The 14,474-nt window shown below is 41.5% G+C and overlaps 1 protein-coding gene across 5 annotated transcripts in view; it reads left to right on the top strand.

Moving 5' to 3' along the window:
• pgm2 (phosphoglucomutase 2) overlaps positions 1-14,474 on the top strand; it is a 45,673-nt gene that overhangs the window by 22,237 nt on the left and 8,962 nt on the right. For all 5 annotated transcript variants that reach the window (XM_033026784.1, XM_033026765.1, XM_033026793.1 and 2 more), the window contains 4 exons: positions 2,167-2,356; positions 8,573-8,670; positions 12,275-12,455; positions 13,456-13,549. In XM_033026784.1, the coding sequence (XP_032882675.1) occupies positions 2,167-2,356; positions 8,573-8,670; positions 12,275-12,455; positions 13,456-13,549 (563 nt within the window). The remainder of the gene's footprint in view (positions 1-2,166; positions 2,357-8,572; positions 8,671-12,274; positions 12,456-13,455; positions 13,550-14,474) is intronic.

A 14,474-nucleotide genomic window follows, 5' to 3' on the forward strand; every position in this document is an offset into this window, starting at 1 on the left:
TATTCCAGTCGACATCACTCAGTGCATCTTGCAGCATGGCCTCTGACTGGTCGGACCACCGCTTTACGTCCCTCGTCTCTACCGCTTCCCGAACTATCCTCTGTTTATACTCCGGCAACAGGAAAATGGCAGCGTGGTCAGATTTTCCTAGGGGAGGGTGAGGGGTTCCCTGTGAGTGTGGGCACATGTAAGGAGGGGATTCCTGTGAGTGTGGGCAGTGAGGGGTTCCCTGTGAGTGAGAGTGAGTGTTAGGGGTTCCCTGTGAGTGTGGGCTCATGTAAGGAGGGGTTCCCTGTGAGTGTGGGCACATGTAAGGAGGGGATTCCTGTGAGTGTGGGCAGTGAGGGGTTCCCTGTGAGTGAGAGTGAGTGTGAGGGGTTCCCTGTGAGTGTGGGCTCATGTAAGGAGGGGATTCCTGTGAGTGTGGGCACATGTAAGGAGGGGTTCCCTGTGAGCGTGAGCAGTGAGGGGTTCCCTGCGAGAAATTAAGGGTACCGGCAAGAAAACTGTCATTTCAAGGTACCATTATCAAAACAATTCTGCATACAGGGCCCCCTGGACCCCCATCTCTCTTCCTCTTTTTGCAATTTTTTCCTGTCTCATGCCTGAGGATATGGAGGCATTGGAGAGGGGGCTGTAGAAGTTGACCAAATGCTCCCTAGATTAGAGGGTATGTGATATAAGGAGAGATCAGACTAACTTGTGGATTGTTTTGTCTGGAACATCGTAGTCTGAGGAGAGACCTGATAGAAGTATATAAAATAATGAAAGTCACAAACAGATTAGACAGAGACTGAAGAAGGGTTTCGGCCCTAAAAATGTTGCCTATTTCCTTCGCTCCATAGATGCTGCTGCACCCGCTGAGTTTCTCCAGCACTTTTGTCTACCTTAGACAGTCAAGGTGGAAATATCAAAGACTAGAGGGCATAGCTTTAATGTGAGAGGGGCAATGTTTAAAGGAGATAAGACAACGAGAGATGCAGCAGGTTCTGGATGTTTTTTGGATTGTCTGGTAAAACAAACGCATCATAGAGTTTTAATGAGGTGGTCACACTTACGATGTAGGCAGACTGTAGACGATCGACCATCAGAACAGGGCACGGCAAGAGGGTGTAAGGAACCTTAGATAATGGGGGATATTGAGGCTCAGATGACGCATGGCTCCAGCAAAGGCTGGGTAAAACTGTGTCCTTGGAGGATTATAGGCGATTGTTGTATAATTATGAAGGAAATCAGAAGGGCAAAAACAGGGCATGAGATGGGTCTGGCAAGGTAAAGGCAAATTAAAAGAGATTTTATATTAAGGGAAAAAGAGACTCGGGAGAGAATAGGCTCCACAGAAACCAATGTGGTCATCTTTGTGTGGGAGTGAAGAGGTTGAGCAGGGTTCTCAATGAATATTTTGCCTGTTTTTAACCATGGAGTAAGTATCAAAGACTAGGGAACCTTTTAGATAGTCCAAAAAAAGTTGAGGAGGTGCTGGATGTCCTAAAATATTTGAAGATGGATAAATTTCCTGGGCCTGACCAAGGATACTGTGGGGAAACTCGACAAAATTACCTAAGCTCTGGCTAAGATATATAAATCATTGGTAGCCATTGGTGAGGTGCCGGAAGACTGGAGGATGGCTAATGTTGTGTTCCTATTTAAGAAGGGTGTAAAGAAAAACCCGGGAATTATAAGCCTACCATCTGTGGTATGAATATTACTGGAGGAGATTCTGAGGAATAAGATATGTATGTATTTGGAAAGGTAGAGGTTGATTCGGAATAGTCAGCATGGTTTTTTGCGTGAAAGATTGTGTCTCATGAACGTGATTCATCAACCAAGAAGGTGGATGAGAGCAGGGCTGTAGATGTAGTGTATATAGACCGCAGCAAGTTTTTTGATAAGGCTGCTCTGGAAAGTTAGATCCCATAGGATCCAGGGAGAGCTAGCTGATAAGATATAGAATCGGCTTCCTAGGAATTGGAGGGTGGTGGTGTTTTTTTAGATTGGAAGTCTGTGACCAGTGCTGTGCCTCAGGAATCCATGATATATTTTAATGTTGATTATTCAATTCATTTTTCTATCTTTGTTCTTCAGTTAATATTTTGGAAAAATCACTGTGTTCAATTGCCTGCCATGTGAGATTTGTTTTGACTTCAATTTCCATTTAATATTCAGGGATATAAATAAAAGAACTAAACTTAAATTTGTGCACACATCTGTGCACGGAGTTGGACATGAATTTGTTCAAGCGGCTATGAAATCGTTCGGCTTTGCTCCTCCTCTTGCTGTTCCAGAGCAGAAAGATCCTGATCCCGAATTTCCAACTGTCAAATACCCGAATCCAGAAGAAGGCAAAGAAGTATTGGTAAAGAGTACTGATATAATGCACATTGTCATATATATATGTTGAATGTAACAGAGGTGGATTTAATAACATTGGCCATTGAAGAAAAATTGTTTTTTGGATAAATGATGTACTGGTAGCCAGCTAGAAAATACTTAATGTTCTATCTAGAGTTGGTCACCGTCATATAGAGCCCTCCATAATGTTTAGGACAAAGACCCATCATTTATTTATTTGCCTCTGTACACCACAGTTTGAGATTTGTAATAGAAAAGAATCACATGTGGTTAAAGTGCACATTGTCAGATTTAAATAAAGGCCATTTTTATACATTTTGGTTTCACCATGTACAAATTACAGCCGTGTTTATACATAGCCACCCCCAGGGCACCATTATGTTTGGGACACAGCAATGTCATATAAATGAAAGTAGCCATGTTTAGTATTTTGTTGCATATCCTTTGCATGCAATGACTGCTTGAAATTTGCGGCGATCATAATGAGGCCACGACTAGTTCCGAGAATGCAGGGACTCCTCACGACCATGAAGGCGACTCCCCAGCAACCACCTGCAAACATGTGGCGACTGCATAGTCTCATGCAGCCACCCAAAAAGTCGCCTATGTGGGACAGGCCCATTACGTACACAACGCTCACACTGCATTCAAGAGTCTGTATGTCATAGACACTACAATGTTCTTTTTTTTTTTACCTGATTCATTCAGGTGAAACGTGTTATTGTAAGGTATAATTAAAAAACAATTACAGTATAAATGAAGGGTAAACAAGCAAGGACATTGTGTCATTTCAAGGTATAATTATCAAATAATTATCAAAAATTTCCTGTGTAAAGGATACTTCTCTCTAATTAGAATAAACAAGCAAGGAGCAGGTATCATGTTACAAGTAGGTGTCGGTGTAATATGAAATAATTTCAATATGACAAGTGTAAACAAGCAAAGGGTGTCATTTTAAGGTATGATCTTAAACAAGCAAAATGTTGGTGTCATTTTAAGGTATGATTATCACAGATTTTCTGTGTAAATTAAGAAGTGACAAGCAAGTAAAATGTGTTCTTTTAAAGTACAATAAAAAAAAATCACAGTATAAATTAAGGGTAAACCGGCAAGAAAACGGTATCATTTCATGGAACAATTATCAAGAGACCCCCATCTCTCTACCTCTTTTTTCCGTTTTTTCCTCTCATGCCTGGCTTTAGCAGTATGTCTGGGATCATTGTCTTGCTGTAGAATGAACCGCCAGCCAATGCGTTTTGAGTCATTTGTTTGAACTTGAACGGATAGGATGTATCTGTACTCTTCAGAATTCATTATGCTACTGCCATCAGCAGTTGTATCATCAATGAAGATAAGTGAGCCCGTACCTTCAGCAGCCATATATGCCCAGGCCATAACACCCCCACCACCGTGTTTCACAGATGAGGTGGTATGCTTTGGATTTTGGGCAGTTCCTTCTCTCCTCCATATTTGCTCTTGCCATCGATCTGATATGTTAATCTTCGTCTCATCTGTCAAGACCTTTTTCCAGAACTCTTTTAAGTACTTCTTGGCAAACAGTAACCTGGCCATCCTATTTTTGTGGCTAACCGGTGGTTTGCATGTTGCTGTGTAGCCTCTGTATTTCTGTTCATTAAGTTTTCTGCGGACAGTGGACATTGACATATCCACACCTGACTCCTGAAGAGTGTTTCTGATCTGTCGGACAGGTGATTGGGGATTTTACTGTGTTATAGCAAGAATTCTTCTGTCATCAGCTGTGGAGGTCTTCCTTGGCCTGCCCGTCCCTTTGCGATTAGTAAGCTCACCAGTGCTCTCTTTCTTCTTAATGATGTTCCAAACAGTTGATTTTGGTAAGCCTAATATTTGGCTGATGTCTCTAACAGTTTTATTCGTGTTTCTCAGTCTCAGAATGGTTTATTTGACTTTCATTGGCACAACTTTGGTACTCATGTTGATATACAGCAATAAAAGTTTCCAAAGGTGATGGAAAGACTGGAGGAAAGATTATGTACTGAGAGCTCTCTTATACCTGCATTAAGGAGGCATTTAAACACACCTGAGCAATTACAAAAACCTGTGAAGCCTTGTGTCCCAAACATTATTGTGCTCTGAAATATGGGGACTTTGTATAAACACAGCTGCAATTTCTACATGGTGAACTCAAAATGTATAAAAATACCCATTAATAAAATCTGACAATGTGCAATTTGACCACACGTGATTTTTTTTTCTATTACAAACCTCAAATTGTGGAGTACAGAGGCAAATAAATAAATGATGGGTCTTTGTTCCAAACATTATGGAGGGCACTGTATATTGAAAACTGGTGGTACCTTGTAATACCTAATTTACATACTGTTTTGATAATGTTTTTTCTCCCACTCCATCTAAAAGTTCAGACCTGTCTCCAGTGGTGCTGTAGATAAAATTGCCTCAGCTGCAGAAGTGAAAAGAGGGCTCATTATTCTGGGAATAATAGAGGTGCAGGATCAGTTCATTCCAAAGAAGAAGAAAGTATGCAAGGGGAGTGAGGGGCAACCGTGGCTGACAAGGGAAGTCAGGGACAGTATAAAAATAAAAGAGAAGAAGTACAACGTAGCAAAGATGAGCAGGAACCCAGAGGATTGGTTAATGTTTAAAGAGCAACAAAAAGGCAATACGGCGAGACAGGATGAGGTACGAAGGTAAGCTAGCCAAGAATATAAAGGAGGATAGTAAAAGCTTCTTCAAATATGTGAAGAGGAAAAAATTAGTTAAGACCAAAGTTGGACCTTTGAAGACCTTTGAAGAAATAGTGCATTTATTAGGAGAAACAAGGAAATAGCAAATGAGTTGGCCAGGTACTTTGGATCCATCTTCACTAAGGAGGACACAAACAATCTTCCTGATGTACTCGTGGCCAGAGGATCTGGGGTGTGGGAGGAACTGAAGGAAATCCACATTAGGCAGGAAATGGTATTGGGTAGACTGATAGGACTGAAGGTGATAAATCCCCCAGGGCCTGATGGTCTGCACCCCAGGGTACTTAAAGGAGTGGCTCTAGAAATCGTGGATGCATTGGTGATAATTTTCCAATGTTCTATAGATTCAGGATCAGTTCCTGTGAATTGGAGGGTAGCTAATGTTATCCCACTTTTTAAGAAAGACGGGAGAGAGAAAATGGAATTATAGACCAGTTAACCTGACATCGGTGGTGGGGAAGACGCTGGAGTCAATTATAAAAGATATAATAGTGGCACAGTTGGACTGCAGTAACTGGATTGGTCTGAGTCAGCATGGTTTTACGAAGGGGAAATCATGCTTGACTAATCTTCTGAATTTGTTTGTGGATGTAACTAGGAAAATGGACAAGGGAGAGCCAGTGGATGTAGTGTACCTGGACTTTCAGAAAGCATTTGATAAGGTCCCACATAAAAGATTAGTGGGCAAAATTAAGGCACATGGCATTGGGGGTAGAGTGCTGACATGGACAGAAAATTGGTTGACAGACAGGAAACATAGTGGGGATTAACGGGTCCCTTTCAGATTGGCAGGCAGTGACTAGTGGGGTACTGCAAGGCTCGGTGCTGGAACCGCAGCTATTTGCAATATACATCAATGTTTTAGATGAAGGGATTCGAAGTAATATTAGCAAATTTGCAGATGACACAAAGCTGGGTGGCAGTGTGAACTGTGAGGAGGATGCTATGAGAATGCAGGGTGACTTGGACAGGTTGGGTGAGTGGGCAGATGCACGGCAGATACAGTTTAATGTGGATAAATGTGAGGTTATCCACTTTGGTAGCAAAAACAGGAAGGCAGATTATTATCCAAATGGTATCAAGTTGGGAAAAGGGGAAGTATAACGGGATCTGGGGGTCATTGTTCATCAGTCACTGAAAGTAAGCATGCAGGTACAGCAGGCAGTGAAGAAAGCGAATGGCATGTTGGCCTTCATAACAAGAGGAGTTGAGTATAGGAGAAAGAGGCCCTTCTGCAGTTGTACAGGGCCCTAGTGAGACCACACCTGGAGTATTGTGTGCAGTTATGGTCTCCAGATTTGAGGAAGGACATTCTTGCTATTGAGGGAGTACAGCGTAGGTTCACAAGGTTAATTCCCAGGATGGCAGGACTGTCATATGCTGAGAGAATTTAGCAGCTGGGCTTGTATACTCTGAATTTAGAAGGATGAGAGGGCATCTTATTGAAACATATAAGATTATTAAAAGCCCTGCCCCACAGTACGAGTTAATTCCAAGAGCTATCCCGAGTTTAAAAAAAAAATCAAACTCGTGGTAGGCACTGAGAATGAACGTAGCGGGTACGTCGGAGCTCGGGGACGTCTCTTAACGCTAACGGCAGGTACTCGGGAAGACTCGCTAACGGCAGGTAAGCACGGGAAGACTCGTGAAGATTTTTCAACATGATGAAAAATGTCCACGAGAGCCCCGAGTACCGATGAGTGGCCATTACCGTAAATCTCCGAGTTTGAATCAGGGCAACTCGGGAGAACTCTTGGAATGAACTCGTACCGTGGGACAGGGCTTTAAGGGTTTGGACACGCTAGAGGCAGGAAATATGTTCCCGATGTTGGGGGAGTCTAGAACCAGGGGCCACAGTTTAAGAATAAGTGATAGGCCATTTAGAACGGAGATGAGGAAACACTTTTTCACATAGTTGTGAGTCTGTGGAATTCTCTGCCTCAGATGGCGGTGGAGGCTGGTTCTCTGGATACTTTCAAGAGAGAGCTAGATAAGTGCTCTTAAAGATAACGGGGTCAGGGGATATGGGCAGAAGGCAAGAACGGGGTACTGATTGTGGATGATCAGCCATGATCACATTGAATGGGTGTGCTGGCTTGAAGGGCCGAATGGCCTACTCCTGCACCAATTGTCTATTGTCTAAAGAATGTTCAGCTTGTAGAAGCAATGCTGAAAACACAGCGGGTCAAGCAGCATCTGTGGAAAGAGAATCTATAAATATTTTGGGTCGAGAACTCTTCTGACAAATTTGCCTGACTTGCTGAGTGTTCACATCATTTTCTGCCATTATACTAGTCCATCCAATGCAGCCACTTGAATTGTAATGTTCTGATGGGTCAGTTTTGAGTTTTTATTTGTTTAATTTGTTTTTTTAAACAAATGAAGCTGTAGCAAGACCAATATTTGGAATCCAAGATTCTGAAATTGCAATGTGAAACTCACTGTGGGTATATTTACTTTTAGTTATAATTATAATTATATTATAACTATATATAACCATATAACCATATAACAATTACAGCACGGAAACAGGCCATCTCGACCCCTCTAGTCCGTGCCGAACACATAATCTCCCCTAGTCCCATATACCTGCGCTCAGACCATAACCCTCCATTCCTTTCCCATCCATATAACTATCCAATTTATTTTTAAATTATAAAAACGAACCTGCCTCCACCACCTTCACTGGAAGCTCATTCCACACAGCTACCACTCTCTGAGTAAAGAAGTTCCCCCTCATGTTACCCCTAAACTTCAGTCCCTTAATTCTCAAGTCATGTCCCCTTGTTTGAATCTTCCCTACTCTCAGTGGGAAAAGCTTTTCCACGTCAACTCTGTCTATCCCTCTCATCATTTTTTTTTTTTTTTGGAAGGAAATATGGCAGGAAAAATGTTCCCAATGTTGGGCGAGTCCAGAACCAGGGGCCACAGTCTTAGAATAAAGGGGAGGTCATTTAAGACTGAGGTGAGAAAAAACTTTTTCACCCAGGGAGTTTTGAATTTATGGAATTCCCTGCCACAGAGGGCAGTGGAGGCCACGTCACTGGATGGATTTAAGAGAGAGTTAGATAGAGCTCTAGGGGCTAGTGGAGTCGAGGGACATGGGGAGAAGGCAGGCACGGGTTATTGATAGAGGATGATCAAAATGAATGGTGGTGCTGGCTTGAAGGGCCAAATGGCCTCCTCCTGCACCTATTTTCTATGTTTCTATTAGTTTTATTGCCAAGTACACTCTGGTGTTAAAAAGCCACTTCTAACAAATTACTTGCCATTTCATTTATAATTGAATAGTTTACTGTTCTTCACATTAGAAAATTGAACCTGTGTGGTGCAGCTTGTTTCCATTTTTACTGTAGGGTCATAACTAAACCTGGTGTAAATTCTATTATCCAAGTATCGTGGAAGCAAGAGAACTAAATAGTGTGTAAAGCTATTTTGCCACAGACCCTCAAGTTATAAACTTTCATTGTTTCCAGACATTATCTTTTGCCCTGGCTGACAAGGAAGGAGCAGCAGTGATTTTAGCAAATGACCCAGATGCTGATCGTCTTGCTGTGGCTGAGAAGCTAGAATGGTAAGTAGCTTCTGATTATCTGAACTGTTCTTGAGTTGTGCAACAATTCCTTAACATGCCGGGTAGTTCTTTTTTGTTATGTTATGCGTGTTTTGGATAAGGTTTCAGACAGATTTTCAAATGTTGTATGATTACCTATTTAAGAAAACATCTAATCATTGTATGGGTGTAATAAATCATTATTATTATCCTCCTCTGTTGAGAAACGTGAGATTTGCCAAGTAGGAAGCATAAACCCCATTGATCAAGGGTTTCCTCCCATTGAGAAAAGATGGCCCTTGAAGAAATAATTATTTAGATATCTTAATTATACTTCTCAGGAAATCATAATCATCATAATCATACTTTAACATACGAGGAATTTGACTTGTCATAGTCATACCAATAAAAAGCAACAAAACACACAAACATTTTACCATTAACAACCAACCACAGTGACTCCTCCACATTCCTCAATGTGATGGAAGGTGAAATAAAAGTTCAATCTCTTCCCTTCTTTGTTCTCCCGTGCTTGGGGGCCTCGAGCCTTCCGTTGACGGGACGATCTTGGCTCGCGTAGCCGACAGGCCCTCCGCATCAGGGCGATCAAGCTTCTGCATTGGGGAGAATCTCAGCTCCCCGCAGGGCGATCGGACCCTGGGTCGGGGCTGATCGAACCTGCTGCGACTTTGGAGCTTCCAGACATCAGTCTCTGCCCGAGACTGCGAGCTCCTCGATGGTGAAATCCGCAGGCCACAGTTGGAACGTTGATCCCAGGCAAGGGATCGCAGGCTCCGAAGGTAAGTCCACGGCCCCACTGTGGGGCTCAAAGTCAGTCATGATCAAGGCCTCCAGCTCCCGTCAGGTTAGGCCGCAGAGGGACTGGAGATACGATCCAGAAAACAATCGCATCTCCGGCAAGGCAAGAGATAGGGGAAAAAAGTTTCTCCCACCCCCCACATAAAACAAACCAGAATTAAGCCCTCCCATTGATGGAATGTAGACAGATAGACCTGTCTCTGGGAGACTTCCTTTTCACCTAATACCTAATTTACTTTTCGTACCCTTCATAGAAAGAATCTAGAATCTTATCGATTGGTCAGGGGATTAGTTGCATGTCTTTCAACTCTGAAAATATCATCGGAACCCACTGTAAGCTTTACTGCATCCCAATCTGTGATTAAATTATTTGGTTGCATTGGGCAGTCTATGTGAATATTTTCATAGATGAGTTGTCTTTCTTATTATGAGCATACTTGTATATATGAATTTCTTGATGCCATGGTTGAAATGGCAGTGAATGATAATTGAATCCTGTGGATGTCAGACACTTGTCTGACCAAAAAAGAACTCTATGTTTTTATCTTTTCTATTGAGGTTTAAAAAAAAATGTGACGAAGTTGTCAAGATCTTGTAGAAACAAGGAACTGTAGAAGCTGGTTTCCAAAAAATGCACAAAGTGCTGGAGTAACTCAGCCATTCAGGCAGCATCTTTGAAGAAAATGGATAGGTGATGTTTCGGGTGGGGACTCTTCTCCCGACCTGAAATGTCACATATCCATGTTCGCCAAGATCTTGTAACTGTCTAGGTCCTGAAACATAAAAATTTTGCATTCAGGCTGAGTTTGGACAATATTACAAGCTCTTTTCCAGTGATGTCTAGATTGCATTTTTTGGTCACTGGGCAGTTGTGTGAAGTTGAAGCTCACTGAGGAGAGAGGCTTGGATTACAGTGAGGATTTAGGTGGTTGGAACGGGACGTTAGGATAAAAGGATGTTGACAATTGGTTAAAATCAGTCTTAATTAAATTGGGAGAGAAGGTTGGCTGTTAAATGAGATTAGGATGATTCCCAAGTGGGAGCTGTCACAAGATGTGAATTTAAACCAAAAGAACACTTTCTTAAGGTGAGTTCCCAGGTCTAGTCTCAAAAACCTGGTGACCTGATCAAACTAGTACCCTTTTCAGTTACACCAAAACCGGGCTTTCAGAAAGGGGCTCCTTTCTGCAACAGTGGTATCCATTCACATGCCAAACGTGCAAGTCGTATTCAGGCATGCATTGATGCCCATTGTCCACGCTTGGGCACCTCCATGCACCAGTGCATCAAAACACCATAGGGGGAGAAAATTGTAGTTTGCATTAAGTCCCCAACTTCTTTATCAAATGTTTCTTCACAGTAATCTTTTCATGAAATATTTAGGTGGCCTAATTCTGGGCCAAAATATTTAGTATTCATTAAGCTAAAGGATGCGTTTTTAGTACCTCGATTTGGTTTATAACTAATATATTTGGCCACAGTCAATTTGCTGCTGTAGTTCATAATTTCAGGTTGGGACCCGTCAGAATGATTGGAGTAGGGGGGGGAGGTGGGGTGGGGGGGGGGGGGTGCTAGAAAAGATAGGGGAGGCAAGTGATAGGTGGATGGGAGGTTGATTGGCATCAGCTGGAATAAGTGACAAAGGCTAGAGTTCACAAGTTATAGGTGTAGAATTAGGCCCATTCAATCATGGCTAATCTCTGCCTCTTAATCCAATTTTTCTGCCTCCCCCCTTAACCCTTGAAACCCATTCTAATTTGGAATTAGTCTATCTCTGCATTAAAAATACCACTGATTGGCCTCCACAACACTCAGATTAACTATCCTCTGACTAAAGAAGTTCCTCCTCACCTCCTTTCTAAAAGAGTGCCATTTAATTCTGAGGCTATGACTTCTGGTCCTAGACTGTCCCACCAGTGGAAACATCCTTTCCATATCCACTCTGTGCCTTTCATTATTCTGTAAGTTTCAATGAGGTCGCCCCTCAACCTTCTAAACTCCAGCGAGCAGAGGCCCAGTGCTGTCAAGCGCTCATCATATGTTAACCCACTCGTTCCTGGAATCATTCTTGTAACCTTCCTCTGGACCCTCTCCAGAGCCAGCATATCCTTCCTCAGATATGGGGCCCAAATTTGCTCTCGTGTTTACTGAAAAACTGGGACATCTTGAATGTCCTTGAATGGAATGCCTCATCTTTGGAGCAGATGCAATGGAGACGGGGAAATTGAGAGTAATGGATGATGATCTTAGATGAGACAGAGTGAGAGGAAGTGTGGTCAAGTTGTGGGTTATGTTTTTACTCTGCTGGAAGAACTCAGCATGTCGGACTGTATCTGTGGAGGGAAATGAACTGCCGATGTTTCGGGTCGGTCCAGGCGGGCCAACACAGAACAAGAAAGTGTTCAGGCATGAGGAGCTAAGTTTGGTGGGTCAAGAGCAGACAGAAACAGAGTGTCTTCCATGCTCGACTGGTTTATGAATCTCGGGTTGAAGAAGTTCCTTGTCCCTGTACTGCCTGTTTGTATCAGGTTGGAGACAGTGGAAGGCAGATCTTCTGAAGTGTTGAGAGCTGTGTTGACGTTGAAGATAGTAGGCTATGATCATTCATGCATATGAAGAGTACTAACTGTACTGTCAACAGCCCATTTCCCTCCACTGATGTTACCCGACCTGCTAATTTCCTCCAGCAGTTTGTTTGAGTCAAGGCTGTTTTAGATTTCTGGTATCATGATTAATAGTATATAGTTATATGTTTATAGTTAAAAATAAACAATTTTGAGATCCAAATATCTTCTTTTGCTCTCAGTGGAGTGTGGAAAGTATTTTCGGGAAACGAGTTGGGTGCCTTGTTGGGTTGGTGGCAATTTACTTGCTGGAAGAAGCAAAATCCAGAACCCTCGGGTCTGAAAAATGTGTATATGTTATCAAGTACAGTCTCTTCAAAAATTCTCCAGGCAATAGCACTAAAGGAAGGATTTCATTTTGAGGTAAATGTTTTGTTTTAATAGTTATTTAGTAATCATGCATGGATGATAATTTTGGATTAAACAGTAATACATCAAAATTAGCTTTCTTTCGGTTTGATTTTTTAAAATATAATGAAAACACAAAACCATTTTGTCATTAAGCCTTCATCTACAGCACATGCACTATTTAGCCTCCCATGAATTATATTGAAAAAACGTTTGAGTTCTTATTCTTTGCACATAGCAGCTTCTCATTACTTTTAAATTTTCAACAAAAATCTTATGCTGTACACCCGATCTTTAATCCTTTCGGCTTTTTGCATTGTTGAACTTGTTGAAGACATTTTATATTTATTTTGTCATCTGGATTCATAGTTTGGCTTTATTTGGCTGTGAATGTTGTGCTTTTTCCAGAAGTTGCCATACATCTGCACATAACCACATCAGTTATTAACCAAACCAAGGCTTTTCCTAATTATCATTTTACTTGTGTTAAATTGAGATATTCAATGAGGGGGATTTTCTGTTTTTAAAAACCTGCTGATTCTTTCAGAATTGCAAGCATTTACTTTTTATCCGCAAGTTATCTGTTTTTTCTTATCTGTTAATAAATTTGTATAGTTTTTAAGGTTTAGTACTGAGAAATAAGCGAGTTCTGGCTGTTCTTTAAGACGTGTTTCAAATGGAATTTGGAGAAAGTTCTTCTGTGCTCTTATTTTAAGCATCAGTGACTCGAACAGCATAAATTTGGTTGTGGTTTGCATATACCTGGATTAATCTCTATCATTAAGATATAGAGCCAGGTACTCCTGTAAAGATTATGGCAGTGTTTCCAACTGCACCATATTTTATTGATTGAATAAGATATTGGAATTAATGAAGGTTATTAAACAGAGTGGTAAAGAATTATGTTGATTGTATCTTCTATTTCAATCCAATGCCCTCAAAACTGTTTAATTATGAAAAAAGGAAACTTTTTTCTTGCAATGACAGCAGTTCAGATTGTATTATTTTCTTTCAGGAAACCTTAACTGGCTTTAAATGGATGGGAAACAAAGCTAAAGAACTTATAGATAAGGGCAATAAGGTGCTTTTTGCATTTGAAGAAGCAATTGGTGAGCCTGTTATTAATCACCTGTCTTTTATTTACTGTTTTTTCTTGTGTTTTAAAAGTGAACAGTTCTGTATCTGCAGAGTTACTGCAGGAAAGTCGCTTATTCTATTAACAGTGTGTAATCAGAGTTCAACTGCTGTGTTCAGGTTAACTTTGGAGGAGCAAGGTACCAAGCTGTCAGTGTTTTCCATTGAATGAAGTTGTTTCATATATAATTGCAGCCTTGGGTGTCTGCAAAAATATAGTCTCTTTGTGGCAGAATAATTGTCATGATATTTGTAATATTTCAGACTTCAACCAAAACTCCCCATAACTTATCTGAAGAAGGGTTTGACCTGAAATGTCATCTATCCATTCCCTCCATAATTGCTGCCTGGTCTGTGGCGTTCCTCCAGCACTTTGCATTTTGCTTGAGATGCTAACATCTGCAGATTCTCGTGTCCTTGTTATTTATGCTCTGATAGACGTTAATTTCGAACCACAATCAGTCCAAAGAAGGGTCCCGGTCCGCAAAGTTACCCATCCATATTCGCCAGAGATGCTCTGTGACCCGCTGAGTTACTCCAGCACTTTGTGTCTTTCTCTTCCAATGCATCTATGTTTGTTACGTTCTCTCCCTCCCTTAGAGTGAAATAGCGCAGAAACAAGTACTTTGACCCATAATGTCAATACTGACAACCGCACCAAGTGCACTATTCCCATTTACCACACTTGTTTCTTGGCCTACTGTCTCATCCAGATATTTGCTTTTTATGGGACTACCTGCCTACATCCATCTGTCTCGGGCAATGGGCTCCATGTTGCCACTACCTCTGTGTGAAAACAATTCTACTTAAGATCTCCTCTAAACTTCTTAAGTCCTCATCTTAAACCTATGCCCTCTAGTTTGGGACATCTCTGTCATGGGGAAAGATATCTTACTATCT

Source organism: Amblyraja radiata, chromosome 1, assembly GCF_010909765.2.
Source record: "Amblyraja radiata isolate CabotCenter1 chromosome 1, sAmbRad1.1.pri, whole genome shotgun sequence".
Classification (NCBI taxonomy): domain Eukaryota; kingdom Metazoa; phylum Chordata; class Chondrichthyes; order Rajiformes; family Rajidae; genus Amblyraja; species Amblyraja radiata.